At 40.3% G+C, this 20,471-nt stretch overlaps 1 protein-coding gene across 7 annotated transcripts in view; it reads left to right on the top strand.

The window, feature by feature from the left end:
- Window positions 1–18,568, top strand: part of LOC108437114 (GDP-L-fucose synthase-like) — a 29,304-nt gene extending 10,736 nt beyond the window's left edge. For 3 of the 7 annotated variants that reach the window (XM_017713993.2, XM_017713994.2, XM_037543573.1), the window contains 8 exons: window positions 4,409–4,578; window positions 6,000–6,114; window positions 6,198–6,326; window positions 6,432–6,505; window positions 7,710–7,843; window positions 8,240–8,371; window positions 10,464–10,543; window positions 16,709–17,892. In XM_017713993.2, coding sequence (XP_017569482.2) covers window positions 4,430–4,578; window positions 6,000–6,114; window positions 6,198–6,326; window positions 6,432–6,505; window positions 7,710–7,843; window positions 8,240–8,371; window positions 10,464–10,543; window positions 16,709–16,876 — 981 coding nt within the window. In that variant the 5' untranslated portion in view covers window positions 4,409–4,429 and the 3' untranslated portion in view covers window positions 16,877–17,892. Of the gene's footprint in view, window positions 1–4,408; window positions 4,579–5,999; window positions 6,115–6,197; window positions 6,327–6,431; window positions 6,506–7,709; window positions 7,844–8,239; window positions 8,372–10,463; window positions 10,544–16,708; window positions 17,893–18,120 lie in introns of those variants that run through there. The other 4 variants (XM_017713995.2, XM_017713996.2, XM_037543574.1 and 1 more) reach the window with 2 other exon arrangements.
- The last annotated feature ends 1,903 nt before the right edge of the window (window positions 18,569–20,471 follow it).

Here is a 20,471-nt window from a genome sequence, read left to right on the forward strand (position 1 = left end):
TATTAAGGGCAAATCCAGGGTCAATATGGATAGATGAGACCACCAGAATCCAACAGAACAAGCAACAGTACATAGATCAGTACAAACAACAGCAGATAACACCAACAAAGACCAGCAAACACAAGGGGCAAACCCGGGGCTTAAATACACAGGGAAAATGAGGGACAGGTGGAAAACAGGTGGAGACAATCAGGGGCTAAACCAAAACGAGGGGCCTAAACCAAAACAAACATATGGGCTAAACCAAAACACTAACAAATGGAGAGGATTGGGAGGAGCTAATCATTGGTTTATGTATTTAGCTCCTACTGGATCTCCATCTAAAACGGTCATTCGCAATGGGGTCTTCAGAGGTTTCACAAGAATCTACAGCTGTTCAATAAGTTGAGCATGGATGAAGTTTCTCTCTGCTCCAGAATCAATCAGGGTTGGAATGACAGAGAAAACTTGATGGCAGTAGACATTTACTTGACATAGTAATGCAAATTTAACATACAGCAATTAACGTGCTATACCAGTGTTAATCAGTAGGGCATGGATGTTTTTGTTTTTACTGCTACTTCTAGGGGACCAGGTGAAAAAAAGCTTTAGCATTTTAGTTACCCAGATAGCTCCACATTTTTTTTGATAACACTTTATTTGGAGTGTTATCAACGGGACAATCATAGACAAACACTGCTCCCCAGATCTAGAGTACATGTCGGTAAGATTTCGGCCCTTTTCGATGCCTAGAGAGCTAACAATAGCGATCGTAACAGCTGTGTATATACCGCCAGACGCTAATGTAAACAAAGCGCTCTCTCTCCTGCTGAACACCGTAAACGAGCAGCAGCGCACTCACCCTGATCGTGTTCACATGATTGCAGGAGACTTTAATAAGGCCAACTTGAAGACAGTACTACCGAAATTCTACCAGCATGTAAAGTGTTCAACTAGGGGGGAGAACACTCTGGATCATGTTTACGAATACACGAATATTAAGCACGCGTACAGAGCCATACCCCTCCCCCACCTCGGACAGTCAGACCATCTTTCCCTTCTGCTCTCCCCAACCTACACCCCCCTACGGCGCAGAACTAGGCCCACCATAAAGACTGTTACAACCTGGCCTGACAATGCACTCTCAAAACTACAGGACTGCTTTGAACAGACAGACTGGGACTTGTTTGAACACCAGGAACTGGAAACATTCACAGGAACGGTGCTGGACTATATCAAGTTCTGCATCGGAAATGTGACTGTGGACAAAATCATCCAGGTTTATCCAAACCAGAAACCATGGATGACCAGCCAGGTCCGCTCTCTCCTCAGAGCCCGTGATGCCGCCTTCAGGTCAGGCGACAGAGCTATGTACAGCGCCGCTCGAGCTGACCTGAAGAGAGGGATTAAAAAAGCCAAGGCGGACTACAAGAGGAAAATAGAGTCCCACATGTCCAGCAACAACTCACGGGAGGTGTGGCAGTGCATACAGTACAGAACATCACAAACTTCAGAGGCTGTGATGTGACAGCAGGAGTACTGAGTGCACCGTTGGCAGAGGAGCTGAACTGCTTCTTTGCTCGCTTTGATGCATCTCAGCAGCACTCTTCTGCTCCTGCCCGACCTCCACCCCCACCCGGCTTCCACACCACTCCACTCACTGTACAGGAGCGCGATGTCAGACGGGTGCTCCTGGCAGTGAACCCCAAAAAGGCTGCTGGTCCTGATGGAGTACCCGGCAAGGTGCTCAAAACGTGTGCCCACCAGCTCGCCCTCACCTTCACCAAGATCTTCAATCTCTCCCTGGCCCAAGCCATCATCCCGCCCAGCCTGAAGTCAGCCACAGTCATACCAGTGCCGAAAAAGTCTACCATCACCAACCTTAATGATTACCGCCCTGTGGCCCTCACACCGGTAATCATGAAGTGCTTCGAGAGATTGGTACTTCAGCACATCAAAGACTCTCTGCCCCCAGACTTCGACCCCCACCAGTTCGCATACCGTGCAAACAGGTCAACAGAGGACGCCATAGCAGCAGCTCTCCACTTTGCACTGAGCCACCTGGAGCAGCAGCACAGCTACGTCCGAATGCTCTTTGTGGACTACAGCTCTGCTTTCAACACAATCATCCCGGACATTCTTATCACCAAAATGGGCACCCTCGGACTCCCCTCCTCACATGTGCCTGGATCAAGAACTTTCTCACTGACCGGCCCCAAACTGTGAGACTTGGCCCCCACCTCTCCTCCACTCGTATGCTTAGCACTGGCTCACCACAAGGCTGTGTGCTGAGCCCCCTCCTGTACTGCCTCTACACCTATGACTGCAGTCCAGCCTGTGACAGCAACCTCATCGTCAAGTTTGCTGACGATACCACAGTGGTCGGACTCATCTCAGAAGGAGACGAGACAGCCTACAGGAAGGAGGTCCTGAAGTTGGCAGCTTGGTGTTCAGAGAATAACCTGGCTCTGAACACCAAGAAAACAAAAGAGATAATCGTTGACTTCAGGAAGCACAGCACTGACCCAGACCCCCTGTCCATCAACGGCGAGTGTGTGGAGAGGGTCCGCACCTTCCGGTTCCTCGGAGTCCAAATCTCTACCGACATCACCTGGACAGACGACATCACAGCCGTCATCAAGAAGGCTCAGCAGTGACTACACTTCCTGAGAGTCCTCAGGAAGCACAACCTGGATTCCAACCTGCTGCTGACCTTCTACCGCTCTTCCATCGAGAGCCTGCTGACGTACTGTATCACAGTGTGGTACGGCAGCTGCACCATGGCAGACAGGGAGAGGCTTCAGAGGGTAGTAAAGACAGCACAGAAGATTATTGGCTGCCCTCTCCCATCCATGATGGACATCTACACCTCCCGCTGCGTCAGCAGAGCGAAACGCATCACAATGGACAGCTCGCACCCCGGATCTGTACTGTTTGACCTGTTGCCCTCAGGAAGGCGGTACAGATGCATCAGATCAAGGACAAACAGACTTAAGTACAGTTTTTTCCCAAAAGCAATAACACTTCTCAACTCACAGATGCACTGATAGTCTATCCCCAGACTTCCATTACCACCTACATACCAGTCTATTCCCAGACTCCATTACCAGCTACTGTGCAATACTCTGCATACGGAAATGTGCAATCATACTGTACATGTATGTACATTATACTGGAATATGTGCAATACTTAGCAATGTGCAATATTTAGTGTACATACAATACAGCTGTAAATATCTCCATATTTATATCTTGTAAAAACATAGTTTTTATTTTGTTTCTATATTTATTTCATATACATATATATACAAAGCGCATAGAACTGTGCACAACCCCTCCCCATTCTATTCCGTGTCATTTGTTTACATTGTGTGTTTGCACTGAGATGGAGTTGCTCTTAATCTCATTGTACTGTGTATAGTGACAATAAAGGCATTCTATTCTATTCTATTCTATTCTATTTGTAGATGATTAATAAACTCTTAATGGATTATCAGTAACACATCAACATCATATCAGTAAGTAGCAGTAGTGAAGCATCTGAATACACTGAAGTAAATATCTTGTAGATGTTCTGTTGATATATTATTGTATTGTATTGTTAATATGTTACTTTCATTATGTAAAACCTAATGTTACCAAACCTTACCCGAAACCTAGTTTTAGTTCAGTCCTTGTGAGTTTAAAAATCTGATCACTTTAGGAACAAAGCTATTGCAGAGTCTGGCAATGGTGGCACAGATGCTCTGGTACCTTCTGCCAGATGGCAGCAATGAAAAAAGTCTGTGTGAAGAATGGATGGGGTCTTCCACAATGCTGGTGGTGTAAAAATCCATGATGGAGGGGAGAGAACCCCTCATGATCTTCTCAGCTGTTCTCACTCTTCGCTCAGTGGCATTCAAATTCTCAAACCAGGCAATAATGCTCAAGAAGCTCTCCACAGTCCCCCTGTAGAACATGGTCACCAGGTCCCTGAAGGGTAGGGAGAAAAACAGCCACCCCTGCTAATCAAAGCAGGTGTAACATGCCATTTATTTATTTTTTTAATATGTTAACCATCTGAGACATCTCATTATTACTGAGATTATTCTCATTATTCTTTTTTTTCCCCTTTTTATTTTACTCTACAGGACTTTTCTTCCTTTTCCATTAAGTTGTCTACATTTTCCACAAGGAATGGTTCAGCAGATAAAACAGAATAAAACATTGTTTAAAAAAAGTTACAGCTTGCATTTAAGCTTGGGATTTCTCTGTTTACATTTTGTACTTGCTGACGTCAAAAGTTAGCAGTCTCCTCTCTCTTCTTTGAGGAGTAATTCAACTATGCCATGTCAGAAAAACGTAAAGCAGTGTTTACAGTTCTTCTCCTGGAATTAAGCTAATGTTTGCTGGTAGAAGCTACCATTTGCCATCATTCACTGTGTTGCAGTTGCTACCTTTTTCCTGTCAGATGGAGAAGCAGATTGGGACAATGCGTGTACTGGTGACAGGGGGCAGTGGTCTGGTGGGGAAAGCCATACAGCATGTGGTGAAGGAGGAAGGAGGTGCGAGAGAAGGAGAAGAATGGATCTTCCTTTCATCTAAAGATGCTGACCTAACGTAAGTCACGCTGTCCGTCTCACTGTCAATTACATGAGGTCACTCACTTCTAGTTTAACAGAAAGTGATGTTGCCCATATGCCTTTGAATGCTGTTCTTCCACATTAGAAGAAGGTCTAAAGGTCATGTCAAGGTGAGTTGGTGTGGAATTTGCTATTGCAACAATCAAAAGCTAAAAGTTGTGCCAGTTGACTGGCTCTGATAATAAATGACTGATGTTTTACTATTGGCCTCACCCACTCAGGCTGACTTGATGGAGAAAAACATCAAGCATTTAGTATTATAAGACTTTAACCCCCACCTACAAACAAATGGAACTTAAAATCAAATGTAGCTTTGCTCCAGTAAGTTGCGATTAGACGAGGAGTGAATTGACTTATTTCAAATCCAGTAACTGTCAGTGTGCATGCCCTAATAACACAGTGGTCTAGACGTATGCACAATCACAGATTTAAATTTGCTAAGGTGGCATGCAAGATAGTCTATTAGCTGTGTGTGCTCAATAGTCACAGAATGTATATGGTGCACTGAAATAATGTCGCCATAAACAAGTTCAGTAAATGCATGCAGATGTACTAAGAGAGGCATTAAGTAGCACAGTCTACTGACACTTTATGCTTTCGGTGGTCTGTTGAGTGGGTTAAGAACTTCCATGCAAATGAACACAGGTGCAACAGCTTTATGTATGAAAGACTATTTCCACCTGATAGAAGAAAACCTTTTTATTTTGTTCTGGTTCAAAATTTTACTGATTAGATTGAAATAACTACTGATTTTAACTTAGTAAAGAGCTTAGAAATAATGACGAATATGAAGACAATTAATTATTATTAGCTAAGAAAGCAAGTGACTATTTCTGAGTAATGACTTATTTTGGGGAAATCTTAATTTGTCAGAAATCAAGTCATTACTTTTCACTCCCTGTTTAGAAATGTGGTCATTTACAGCTAGTGGGGGTGACCTGAATGTCTGAGTTGAGTTCCGTACCGAGTGCATTTGGAAACCGTGTGAAATTGTTTACATTTCTATGTTTAAATTATTTGAGTGTACACCGGGTGTTTAAGAACTAGGCTATATGGCTTTGACTGTAGATCAAACAACGGCTGTGACATTTTTTGCCAATAACAAAGTAATGAGTAGTTTTCGTAAAGCAGGAAATGCAGAGTGAAAGGTCATTTAACAAGAAAATTCCATCTTTGGGTTCACAAACTCTGTTTTATTAGTCAGAGTATATTGATTCATTCATCATCTAAGCCACTTGTCCTTGGGGGTCGTGGGGGTGGCCTCATATTGTGGTTGCATTAAGCATGTAATTATACATTACATCTGGCCCACACTACATGATTTGTATCTCTTGGGTGGAACTTTAGTGTCTTTCTGATGGTAGTTGTGTTTCATATGCATTAATGTTGCTGTTTTAGAAACGCAGCTGAGACGAGGGCAATCTTTGAGAAACATCGTCCAACACACGTTGTTCATGTTGCGGCAATGGTGGGAGGCCTCTTCCGACACTTGAGACAGAACTTGGATTTCTGGGTAATGCACACAAACATGCTTACACATGTAAGTAAGTCTTTGTTTTGTTAGCGAATGTAATCACTGCCTGCATTACCTTTCAGAGGAATAATGTGTGTATCAATGACAACGTGCTGCAAACAGCGCATGAGTTTGGTGTGGTGAAAGTGGTCTCCTGTCTGTCTACCTGCATCTTCCCAGACAAGACCACCTATCCTATTGATGAGACTATGGTACACAGTGACATCTTTATGCACACATACACACACACACACACACACACACACACATTTAAAATTATTGTTATAAAATTAACCGTTTTCATTATTCTTTCTCAGATCCATAATGGTCCCCCTCATGAGTCTAACTCTGGATATGCGTATGCCAAACGAATGGTTGATGTCCACAACAGGTTAGAAATCACTATGTACTGGCTGTACTGACTATCTTTGTACCTTATATAAAATGGGAAACAGGAAACAGTTTGAGCCAGAGTTTATGATATTTTAAGCAGGAAGCTTAGGAGGTACACAATGAATGTGATTTTCTCAAGAAAGTTTGCTGGATTAACATCCGTTTGTTCTTCCTGAGAAACATTGCTTTCATCAGATGTGGATATATTACTAATACCAAAAATGTGCATGTCAAATTGTTTAGCTTTTCAGTTGTAATTGTACTTGTAGGTGTAAAGGTACACATGCAAGTCACACAACCACCTAGTAAATTGATGATAACAGTCACTGTATTGTGAAGGTACAGTGTTGTATATCAGACAAATTCCACTAGTCTTGAACGCTCTGCTTTCGTTTTAAAAAAAATAATATGAGCTGTTTCCTGTTAGCCAGCTGTTAAAAACTGTAGATCAGTCCTTTTTGGGAACTTAGCATAGCGCTGGTTAAGGTGGATAAAAATTTTGAAAAAGAACCTGGACATGAATATTTTAGCTGGTGAACTGGATGTGCATGTTCATCAACCAGACTGAAAAACTAGAGAACTTGACCACACTTTTGATGAAATGCTTTCATCGGGTCATTTATAAAGACAGTAAGCGTCATATGAACCTCTTCACCTCATCTGCTACAATAAGAATAGCTGTTAACTCTTCAACCGTTTCGATTTTATTCATAGTCTTATCCACTGAGCAATGCTGTTGGCCCTGACTAACAGGTTGGGAAGACCACAAAGATTTTAACTCCACCAGGTTAATTACCTTTTTAAAGGCATCTTAGCAGAGAATGAGTGCAATAGGCAAGAATGTCAATGCAAACTCTTTCTAGCTTGGAGTCCTCTTTGATAAAGCAATTTCAAATGCATTAATAAAAACTGAAAATGCATGCAAGGTAAATTATGCACCAAGGTGGCTTTATGAATAAGACACAATTTGTCTGGCTTAGCACAGTTACTGTCGAGTTAAAGGACCACAAAACAACACTCCTTAGAGTTCTGATTTACTCAGTTTCTCCATTTAATGAACAAATCTAGTAATTCTTTCTGGTGTTCAGTAACTTTAGAAAAGGAAAAAGTTCAATTCTGTTTAGCTCTTCTGCCAGGACTGTGTTTCCGTTGGTAATGGTAATGGTTTATAGTTATAAAAACTAGAATGTGTGTTTGAATAGGGCCTGTTGGACGCAGTATGGACGGAGATACACAGCTGTTATCCCCACAAATATCTTTGGTCCCCATGATAACTTTAACATAGAGGATGCTCATGTTCTACCAGCACTGGTTCACAAGACCTACAAGGCAAAGAGTAAGGAATAATGAAAAAAATTTCTCACACACCTACCTTAGACTTTGTTTGATCTCCCTACATTTTCTTGTCTTTAAACAGTCAAATACATACATTAAGTTTTACAGCTAAAAAAATATATATTCATATAGTAGCTAAACAATATATATATTTATATGAATTGCGAGTGGCATGATTTCAGCTGAACTGAACTTGTTCAGTTGACTTGTTCCTGTTCATTACCATTCAGTTATTTCAGTTTATTCAGTTTTCACCCACTTTTCCTCACAGAATGCTTCTATATCCTTGAGCGGTCTTGCATATTTAACCTGTTTGAGATTCTGTCTTTTAAATAGCCCCATTTCAAAGTACTAGTTCTCATTTTCTCTATTTGACATGTCTAAATATATGTGTTAGGAGATGGTACAGCTCTGGAGGTTTGGGGTTCTGGACATGCACTGCGGCAATTCATCTATTCTCTAGACCTGGCTCGTCTCTATCTGTGGGTCTTGAGAGAATATGATGAGGTGGAGCCTATAATATTATCAGGTACTCACTTTTTCCAAAATTTAGGAATGAATCTTTGCTTAACAACCCATACAGTGCTGTGAAAATTAACTGCACCCGCCTGATTTTCTCTATTTTTGATTATTTTTCAAAATAAGTGGTTTAACCTCCTCATATACAGTGTAATATAAGACAAGAAGACCATGAGGAAACTCAACTTTTAAATTATATTTGTTGAAAGAATAATTTTGCAACATCTGTATCGCCCATGTGAAAAGGTATTTGCCCCCTATATTTAATTACTTGTGCCTTTAGCAGCAACAACTTTAGCAGCAACAACTACAACCAAACACCTTCCTGTAAGTGTAATTCAAGAGCTGAATTACAGAAACTTCCTTTCTTTTGTGCTAAATTAAGACCTGACAAGGTCTAGATAAGACTTTTCCTCAAATTTGTATTACAGAACCAGATCTTATTTTTTATTGGAAGATTTATCTTGTCTTACAGCATCTTAAGTTCAGAAATCCTAAACTTTTAATTACTAGTCAACTGTCCAAGCAAAGGTTGTTTAGACAGCTATTGTTACCGATGTAAAAAAGATCAAAACAAAACTAAAATATGGTTTGCACTATTGTGACAGTGCCCCCTGCTGTTTCTCAGAGTGCCATCAGTCCCTAGTTCAGTTTCAGTTTCTGTTCTGTACTGGAGGGCACCCTTTTAAGGTTCTACCACAGCATCTGAATGGGGTTCAAGTCAGGCCTTTCCACTGTTATTCTAAAACATTCATTCTTTCATTCTTTGTTTCTTTTTCATTTCTTCAAGGCATAAAGATATTACTATAAATATTCATAAAATTATAGCCATGTTTCCTGTGCATTATTAGTTGTTGTCATAATTATATTATATAATTATATATTTATACTATAATTATAGGTCCTGTTAATAACATGTTATATTGTGAATGCCAGTATTTTATGCCAAGGCTTTTCCATCCATCCATCCATCCATCCATTTTCTAAGCCGCTTCTCTGTCAGGGTCGCGGCGGTGGGGGGGGGGGGGGGGGGGGGGGGGGGGTTGGGGGGGGTTGGGGGGGGTTGGGGGGGGGTTGGGGTGCTGGATCCTATCCCAGCAGTCTTCGGGCGGAAGGCAGGGATACACCCTGGACAGGTCGCCAGTCCATCGCAGAGCAGACAGACAGACACAGACAGTCACTCACACACACACTTACACCTAGGGGCAATGTAGCATGACCAAGGCTTTTCCAATATCTGAATTCAAACCATGGGTGTTGTTGGGGCTGGACCTTTGGTGCCTAGGTCCCGAATATATATACGCTAGCCCCAAACAAGTTGTCCAGCCCAGAATCATTACAATGCACTTTTATTAACCATCACTCTTACTTTAAATACTATTCACATCCCAGCAATCCAAGTACCCATCAGCCCACTTCCCTGAAACATCACACTGAGCATGAAGTTACTGTGGAGTGAAGGTATGAAGAGTGAGAGACATGTTAGTAGATTGCTTTCATTGTAATTTGCTCCCTCACTTGTTCCAACATTAACCACCAGAAACCTTCACTTTGTAACATCACTACGCTACAGTAATGCTAATTTCTGCTAGTTAGTTGCAGTTATTGGATATTCAGTGTTACATTAGGGTCAAGCTAAAAGTGCTGTACATTGACTTCCCAATATATCTCCTATAACATGTTATCAACACTACTTCAAATGCATTATGTTAACAATGCATAATGCATAATAAGCATGACTATAAAGTGTAACGGGTTTTTTTATAAATATTTACATTTTTAAGATGCCTTATGAATGCGTTATTGTTATAGACAAGGCATTCATAGAAAGTGTTACCGACATTCAGCATTCTACCTCATTAAACACATGTATTTCAACTCATAAGCTATTTAGCATGAACTTCATGAACTCATGTCAGAACTTTAGACCTGGTAAAATTCTATTCTTTATTTTTTTGCTTGGCCTGGAATTAATCCTGTTTGACACTTTTGCCACAATGGTCATGGAATGAAATCATAAGTGCTTTGTATGTTTTTCTCTCTCTCTCTCTCTCTCTCTCTCTCTCTCTCCCTCTCTTATACACCTATACATTTTATTCCAGTTGGACAGGAGGAGGAGATAACAATTAAGGATGTTGTTGATGCCATAGTTGAAGCCTTTGGATTCACAGGACCTGTGATTGTATCCTTTTAGCCTCACTCCCACATAAAGATGTATTATTAACTATTAATTAATTTTAAATTGATCTATTCATGGCCAAGTATTGCCCTGCGATGGACTGGCGACCTGTCCAGGGTGTATCCTGCCTTCCGCCCGAAGACTGCTGGGATAGGCTCCAGCACCCCCCCGCGACCCTGACGGAGAAGCGGCTTAGATAATGGATGGATGGATGGCCAAGTATTAAACGAAAAGGAGCAATAGCAACTGATATTGCCTTTTACTGGGAATTTGGGGTGTTGATGTCAGTTCTAAAGGTTTGCTGCATACACAGTAAATTTCAAACTTAAAATGGGAAGCATGTGAACAACAAACAAAACCAACAACAATAAACAAACAACACAACAAAACACATACACAACAATAAAATAGCTTCGCACATCTGAAATGAACATTATAATGTAGCCTAGGCCTTGAGTTTAATGAGTTTAATGGCTGTGGTCAGACTTAATGGCTGTATGAATCATTAGCCCTGGAGGTGTGGGTATTTTTAGAAACAAACCAGTCGGGGGCGCTATCGAGCATCTATGGAGTAAGACTCAGTTTTGGTTGCTCCTGCCGATTTCGTAAATATTTATGATTTAACTGCACATTCGAGTTCGTTTTTTCTGCTTTATTTTACCCCCGTAAGTTTATTGTGTTTCTTTTGTTGGAAAGCCTAACTTTCAGTGTCTGACATGGGCTGCAAAAGATATTAAAACTCGCAGTACTGTTCAGACTACAGATCTCCGACCGCGACCTCAAGTGAGCCAGCGGTATCTGCTGTAGTTTCCACAGCACACACCAGCCCTGACATCACTACTCTCAAATTAGAGCTGCTGGCTTCACTGAGGAAAGACATCGCGGAGATTTTTAAAAAGGAGCTCCAGGAAACACTCGGAGATGTCCTGTCCTCTATAAAGTCGGACCTGAACGCGGTAAAGACACAGTTAGCTTCTGATAAAGCTGCTATCGACGCTACTGTGTCTGACATTAAAAATACAGTCGGAGAGATGGAGCGCGTGCTTACCTTGTGCTCCGATGACATCTCAGAGATGAAAGCGTCTATAAAGTCTCTCACCGCACAGGTAAATAAACTAGAGGATAAATGTGAGGATTTGGAGTCCAGGTCAAGCCGCAATAACGTCCGGATAGTGGGGGTGCCAGAGGGCCCTGACACCTGTACCACTTCTGCTGTAGCCATCATGCTAAAAGATGTGTTCAGTTTGGAAAAGGAGCCGCTATTGGACCGATCTCATCGAACCCTCCAACCCAAACCCAAGCCAGGTGATCGTCCACAAGCCATTGTGTGTAGGTTTCACTATCACAGTGATTGTGTGGACATTTTGCGCCGTGCCAGAGAAATTAAAGTTGGAGATTTAAGTATTTCGGTCTTTCCTGACTACACTGCTAAGGTGGCTCTGGCTGCTTTTAATGATGTCAGACGGAAACTTCGGGACATTGACGGTGTCCGGTTTGGTCTAATTTATCCAGCGCGGCTCCGAATTTCACATAACGGTACTGAAAAAGATTTTGTTTCAGCGGAAGAAGCCAACAAGTATATTAAAACTTTGATCACTAGGTGAACTCCAAACTTTTCTGAGGTTAAAGTTATACTACCCTTTTGATACACTTTTAGTGCATAATGTTGTATTGTGGTAAAATCGGTGGGAATGTCCCTTTCTCTCTCTCTCTTCTTTTATCTCTCTTTTTCACTTCTTTTTCTGCGTAGTCCCCGTGTTGCTTCACACTAGTGTGAGCAGCGTTTCGTTACTGTGGGAAACACTGCTGTCTCCTTTGTTTTTTTTGTTTTTGTTTTATATATTTTTTCTCTTTTTTGGGTTTATGGGTTTATTTTTGGGTGTGTTTGTGTTTGGGGGTATTTTGGGGGGGAGGGCGTCCCGTTTCTGCTCACCGCGACCATTTGAGTTTTTGTTGTCTTATTTATTTAAATGGTTGATGGCAATAGTGGTCCCAGCGTAGCTGGGTCAGGCACACATCTCAGATTTATTAGTTGGAATGTTAGAGGTATGGGTAATCCTGTTAAACGATCCAGGGTCTTTGCACATTTAAAAAGACTGACTTCTGATGTAGTTGTTTTACAGGAGACTCACCCTCTCACTAAAGATCAACACAGGTTATATTGTCCTTGGGTAAGTCAGGTCTTCCATTCAAATTTTAATTCGAAGTCTAGGGGCGTTGCCATATTAATTAGTAAAAAATATCAGTTTTCTGCCACCAATATTATTGCAGATATATATATATATATATATATATATATATATGTCTATGCTCCAAATTTTGATGATGTTGAATTTGTTAATAAGTTATTAAGTAATATCCCCTGTTTAATACACATCTGTTAATTCTCGGAGGGGATCTAAATTGTGTTTTCAATCCTACCTTAGATCGTTCTAATCCTCTTAATCTAACTCAATCTGCTATGTCTAGATCATTCATAGATTTTATGGAACAAAATGGACTTGTGGATCCATGGAGATCTCGTAACCCCTCTACTAAAAAGTTTTCTTTCTTTTCTCCGGTGCACCATTCATTTTCTAGAATTGACTATTTTTTAATTGACAGTGCACATACTTCTTGTGTGAACTCTATTGACTATTTAGGTATTGTAATTTCAGATCATTCACCATTATTATTGGATATTCAAATTTCTACTGCCAAACGTAACCCATCACTCTTCTGTTAGCAGAAAGGGAATTTTGCAATTTTATTTCAAATACTGTTAATGACTTTTTGGCTTTTAATCAAACTGAATCTGTTTCATACTCACTGCTTTGGGAGACACTTAAATGCTACCTAAGAGGTCAAATCATATCTTACTCTGCTTTTACTAACAAAAACAATAATGCTAGAACTAACAAACTTACATCTGTTATCAGGAATCTTGATCACTTGTATGCATTGAATCCTTCTCCAGAATTACTTAAACAGTGTATTGACTCTCAGGCGGAGTTTGACCGTATTACCACTAGAGGCAGAACGCTTATTATTGTGCAGTCGTAGCACATATTATGAACATGGTGACAAGGCAAGTCGTTTACTGGTGCATCAGCTGAAGCGCCAGGCCGCTTCACGTTTGATACCCAGTATCAGAAACGCTCATAACGTCATTACTACAGCCCCCTCGGAGATTAATGCTACCTTTAAATCTTATTACTCCTCATTATATAAATCAGAATTCCCTATAGATAGCACTAGAATGGACAACTTTCTTGATGGTCTTTCAATCCCAGTGGTTGATGTTGATATCGCTAAGCAATTCTCCACTTTCTCTTGAGGAAGTACTGAATGCAATTAAAGCGATGCAATCTAACAAAGCCCCTGGCCACGACGGCTTTCCAATTGAGTTTTTTAAGACATTCGCTGGTGCTTTGGCTCCATTACTTCTGTCTGCGTTCAACGAATCCTTGGAAGGCGGTTCACTACCACCAACTCTGACACAGGCCACCATTGCACTTCTCCTCAAACAGGACAAGGATCCAGCCTCCTGTGGTTCATATAGACCACTATCTCTGCTTAATGCTGATGTAAAGGTGTTGGCTAAAATACTTGCATCCCGTTTGGAGAATGTGCTCCCTCGTATTATATCTGAGGATCAAAATGGTTTCATAAAGGGGCGTCAATTGTTTTTTAATATTCGTACACTTTTTAATATAATTTACTCAAGGCAATCAGCTGTACTTCCTGAAATTGTAATTTCTTTGGATGCGGAAAAGGCATTTGACAGGGTTGAGTGGGAGTACTTGTTTGCTGTTTTGAGGAAATTTGGTTTTGGTGATAAGTTTATTTCTTGGATCCGCCTTCTTTATTCTTCCCCTAAAGCCAGTGTCCACATTAATGATGTTTATTCTGATTATTTTAATCTTAGTTGTGGAACTCGCCAAGGTTGCCCACTGTCACATCTTCTTTTTGCCATCGCAATTGAGCCTCTTATCTATCGCACTGAAATCTTCCTCCTTATTCAAAGGAATCGTTCGTAATGATACTGAACATAAATTATCGTTATATGCGGATGACTTGTTACTGTATCTAACTAATCCTACATCTTCTGTCCCTGCTGTTTTAAGTATTCTGGAGAATTTTGGCACTTTCTCAGGTTATAAATTAAATTTGGCGAAAAGTGAGTGTTTTCCTATTTCCAGCCTGTCATCTTCAACAATTGGATTTGCCTTTTAAATTAAGTCATTCTGGGTTTAAATATCTAGGTATCAATGTGACTCGTTCATTATCGGGTCTTGCAGCTGCTAATTGTACTCCTCTTATTTCAAGGGTTACGTCTGATATTCAAAGATGGGGTAACCTTCCCCTGTCATCAATTGGTAGGATTAATGTAATTAAAATGAACATTTTGCCAAAATTTCTGTTTTTATTCCAGTCAATTCCTCTCTTTTTACCAAAACATTTCTTTGATTCATTAGATCAGATTATTTGTTCCTTTATTTGGGGAGGGAAACCACCTAGGCTCCGTAAAAATATGCTGCAGAGAAGTAGACTTAGCAGAGGACTTGCATTACCTAATTTTCAAGTTTATTATTGGTCTGTTCATATTCATAAGCTTTGTTACTGGCTAGTGTCTCCTGGATCCTCTTGGTGTAAAATAGAAAGTTCATTGTGTAAAGGTTCTTCTCTATCTGCTCTACTTTATTCCTCTTTGCCCACAAAGCCTTCTCTGTACACAGATAATCAGGTAGTTCTTAACACACTAAAAATTTGGTATCAATTCAGGCGACATTTTAAATTTAATTCAGCTTCCTCTCTTTACATAATAATCATTTGTTTCCTCCATCAATTTTGGATTCTGCTTTTTCACTATGGGCTGATAAAGGTATTACACAATGTAAACACTTGTATGTAGACGGTCTCTTTGACAGTTTTGCTACACTTTGTCCACTGTTCTTAGAGTTCAGGTACAACCTTGTGCACTAATTGCTATATTTCGGGTTTCAGACCGCTTTTTCAGACAGCTTTTACATCCTTATTGGCAAGACGCTGCTTATTGTTACTTTGGAAATCTACCAAGCCACCTTCTATTTCTTGCTGGCTGAGGGATGTAATGCTTTTTTTAAAATTAGAGAAAATAAGGTACACACAAAGAGGGTGTACAGATAAATTTTTCCAGAAATGGCAGCCCTTTATATCATATTTTTCCAACCTAAAAGTATTACCTGGTTAAATGTGTGCTTCCATACAAGTGTCGTGGCCTTTCTGTAGCTATCGCTATTCGCAGTGTGCGTGTTGGGTGTGGTGAGCTGGGATGGGACATTTTTGTTTTTGTGTGTGTTCTACTTTCACTTTCTCCTAATAAAAAGTTTTTGGAAAAAAGAAACAAACCAGTCATTCAAGATGAACCCAGGTTCTGTCTTCTCAACAACACATGAGCAGGGTGGAAAGATTATTAAATATCCCTATCTACTGTTACTTTGGTGATAATTTACTTGAGTACAAGTGAAGTTGTTTGACAAAGACCAGATGAAGGAGTAAATGTATTTCTGCAAATGCATTTCTAGGTAAGTGAGACTCTGAGGCACTTTTTCCTACAGTCAGAACCGCCCAATGATGTGACTATTATAACACTGTTTAAACTCTGTTGGAGTGATGCTGGTTACTCTGGTGGCTCTTAATTAATGTGAGGTGATCTTTTATTCTGAGCACAGCATGCAGACTAATAACTTCCAGTGTTTGCTAATAAAGTTAGCTTCATATCTCCAGCACTCCACCAAATACTTGGATTACTCATTACATCCAGAGTCAGCAAAAAAAAAAGTGTGAAAACTTGATTTTCTACAAAATTATCCTTTAATTTTATATCATTGCCTATATGTATTTATACTGTTCTTAAATATTGATGGAATCGAAACAATACATTAATTTCAAGTATTCAGATTAACAACAAATGATTGTACTTCCTGTTACAACATTAGTCGTAAGCCCATAAAACACAGTTTTACATTTTTTAAATACCTGATGTCTTGTATAAGATCTTTGTATACAGTATCACATGGAGACCAGCAGGATGTTCTTAGAGTGTCCAAGTGTACCTGTTTTCCTTTCGTTCCTATTTATTCCCGATAATTATATAAAACTAAAATACACACAGACTTGCATTTTGGCTTGACCTCCTGTGTTCAGTACGACACAAGCAAATCTGACGGTCAGATGAAGAAAACAGCCAGCAATGCAAAACTCCGCAGTTACCGCCCGGACTTCACCTTCACTCCTTTCCAAACAGGTAAACATCAAACACATGCATATGACACATCTACTTTGTTGGGCATCCACTACCCTGTCCATCAATGAAACTAGAACACCATAGGACCACTGATGACATGGCTGTAACCAGCAATGAAGACACTAAGTTCTAGACATTTATAGTTTGGAATGCTTTGTTGTTTTGTTTTTTTTATGTACGTCCAAATATGAATTGGTGGCCTATGTGAAAAAAACATACATTTCAAGATTATACAATCAGCAGCGTTGTGATTAATTCTTCACTGACCCCAGAGTAGCTGTAGTTTGCCCATAGATTTATTACATTGTACTGCACTGTAAAAATTAGGTCATTAGGTCAAAAATTAGGTTCTTGAGTTAACTCAGCTTGAAGACACCAGAGGTCAACCCACTCAAACTTATTAGTTCACTCAAAATTTCTCTTCATTCTTATTTCTAGTTTCTTTTGTTAAGTAAACAATGTAGACTTTATTTTTTAATCAGTTTCTAAATTGTCTGGTACACTTTACATCATACATTCGCAAATGACATTTTCTTCTCTTTGGCTTCTAGTTACAGACAGCTATGGGATGACTGTGGTTTAAATTTACAGTCTCCTAATGTTAGGGTACATTTTTGTATGCTACTTCATATTTACTGCAAAGTTTAAAAACAATCAAAAAAGGAAATTTATTAAGCATTTAGGGAAATCTGAATAATTTCAGGAGTTACTTGGGAGTGATGCCATAGCCATCCATTACTAGGAGCAGAAGAAAAAAATCCTAGTTGGCTTTGTTTGAAAGAAACAGTCCCTGCTAGTAGGGAAATTGAGTGAAAACATACAGTCTATATTGGTTACTTAACTACCCATATCTAAAATAGTATAGGTTTGGAGAACTTTTAACTAAACTAAGGAGTTTGTGTTGGGTGAACTCTAGTGCCCTGAAGTTGAGTCAACTCAAGAAAAGCACAGTACTCACATAGTCTAAGCTGCTCCTGAGTCACAGGGGTGCTGGAGCTTATCCCATTGGTCATTGGATGGAAGGACACACACTTGACAGGTCACCAGTACATCACAGGGCAGACACAAAGACATATATATTCACACCTAGGGGCAACTTTGTGTCTCCAGTTGGCCTGACTACATGTCTTTGGACTGTGGAAGTAAACCCATGCAAACTCCACACAGAAAGAACCCTGGTCACCCCGCTGAGGAAATGAACCCAGGCCCTTCTAGCATTGTAATCAGTTATTTTAAAATTTTAAGTTGAAATAACAGAGTATATAAAAAATGATTAGATAATTAACTCAATATACTGTTTGTCTTTCCTCAGCTATCAAGGAGACATGTGATTGGTTTGCAGCCAATTATGACAGTGCTCGGAAATGAGAGTTCTGTCACCTGCAGTGGATGGGAGTCAAACGTAGCTTAAAACACAGCAATGACTAAAGGAATCTCTAAATGATTGTAAATGAATCAACAATCAATAAACTGATTTGTTTGACAATTATAAACCTCAACCAGCAGGGCAGGAAAAATGTTCTTCTCAGGATAAAGGGATGTGTGTTTTGGTATAGTTGTATGTATCACATAAGACAGAAATGACTGTGCAATTTATAAAATTAAATGAGATATTCTGATTTGTGAGGGATTTATATCTGACTAATAATGTGGTATTTTGTGATTTTATTTGAAATATTTTTTAATAATCATATTTGGGATTTTTTTTAATTGTTGCAAAATATTCTGGGATTAAATATAATTGCTTCATTAAATGGTGTGTGAACTTTTTAACTAATGAAATCTAATTTATCTGTAGATTACTAAATAAATTAATGAATGATTTTCGAAAAAGGTGAGCAAGTTTTTATTTGATTACATTTTACTTACTGTGGAATGTAATCCATAAGTACTATGTCCATAAGTACTCATACACTTTGTTAATATACTTTCAGTGCATATATCCATTTCAAATTTACGCACATATATATTTAGACACTTAAAAATGTCACAGAAAGTATGTTTACTTATTTATTATTTTTTATTTGATTTTTTATTTTAAACAAATATATGTTTTTAAAACAGACAACAGGAAAGAAGCATTCAAACAGTACACTAAAATGTACCTAAAAATAAAATTCTACATTTTAATGCAGCAAAATAAATAGTGGTGAGGTGTGCAGTTGGAGTGACAAATGGTTTCAAGGTGAAGGTAGGGTTACTTCAGGGATCAGCTTTGAGCCCCTTCTTGTTTGCAATGGTGATGGAAAGGTTGACAGATGAGGTCAGGCAGGAGGCTCCATGGACCATGATGTTTGCAGATGACATTGTAGATTGTGGTGAGAGTAGAGAGCAGGTGGAAGAGAATCTGGAGAGGTGGAGGTTTGCACTGAAGAGGAAAGAAATGAAGGTCAGTAGAGACAAGACGGAATACATGTGTATGAATGAGAGGGAGGCAGGTGGAAAGGTGAAGATGCAAGGAGTAGAGGTCGTAAAGGTGGATGACTTCAAATATCTTGGGTCAACCATCCAGAGCAATGGACAGAGTAGAAAAGAGGTGAAGAAGAGGGTGCAGGCAGGATGAAGACGGCAGAGAAGGACGCTATCCAAAGGGCGCTCTCGGAGACTAGCTGGTAAAGCATTAGACTGGGCTACTGCTAGCTGGTCCTCTTTTAGTAACTGGACCTATGCACGCTTTTTGAAAGCTTGGTTGAACAGGCCAGGTGATAGGGCAAAACCTTGCGGTAGACGTGTGTATCTGTATTGTCTGCCATGGTGTGTGAACGTGCAAATGTCTCTACATGTTTTGTGCACTGGGACACAGAAAAAGGCGTTGGCTAGGTCAATGCACGTGAACCAGGTTTTGTTGTGGTCTAACTCGGCCAGAGCGGTATATGGGTTTGGAACCGGGATGGTCTGGGTGGCCAATGCTGCATTAATGGCCCTCAAATCATGTGCCATTCTGTATTGACCAAGTTTTAGGAACTGGCAAAATGGGGGTGTTCCATCTGGATTGACAAGGTTCAAGCACTCCAGCTTTGAGGAGTGCATCAATCGTCTGATTTAAAGAGGCCATAGCCTCCGGTTTATGGCGATATTGGGGAAGCCAAATTGGTTGGGCCGAGGTCATGTTAAATGACACAGTAGTCTGTTGTACCTGCCCTACGTCATCAGGGCCCTCGGACCACAAACCATCTGGGAGACTTGACAAAAAGACAGGGTTGTCCATGTGATCAGCTGCCTCACAGCCATGATGTCTAGCCAACAAATTGTGTGTCAGCGCCAGGTGAGTATGGGTATCACCCCTACTAAAATATGTCTGTATAGTTACAGAAAAGGAAACGCCAGGAATGTGTGGTGCCGCCGATGAGGACAGTTTGTACCACTGCGATTGCGCTGGGGTTAATGTTATTGGAGCCGCAACTCCCTCCGGACCGACATATAGGCCAGAGGAAATAACTTCCCATACTGCCTCTTGCAGTTCAGACTGGAACATAATACGGCAAATCTGCCGAAGGGTCGTAATACAGGGTCAGGTGAGGGGGGTTGGGAGGAGGACCATAGGGTTCCATCAGAAAAATCCATGGTCTCCACAGGTTGAATAGATCCAACACCCCTGTAGTTGTGTCATGGATGAACTCCCAATAGATGTCCACCATGTCATCGTTTTTGGCAGACATTAAG

This window comes from Pygocentrus nattereri, chromosome 12, assembly GCF_015220715.1.
Source record: "Pygocentrus nattereri isolate fPygNat1 chromosome 12, fPygNat1.pri, whole genome shotgun sequence".
NCBI lineage: Eukaryota > Metazoa > Chordata > Actinopteri > Characiformes > Serrasalmidae > Pygocentrus > Pygocentrus nattereri.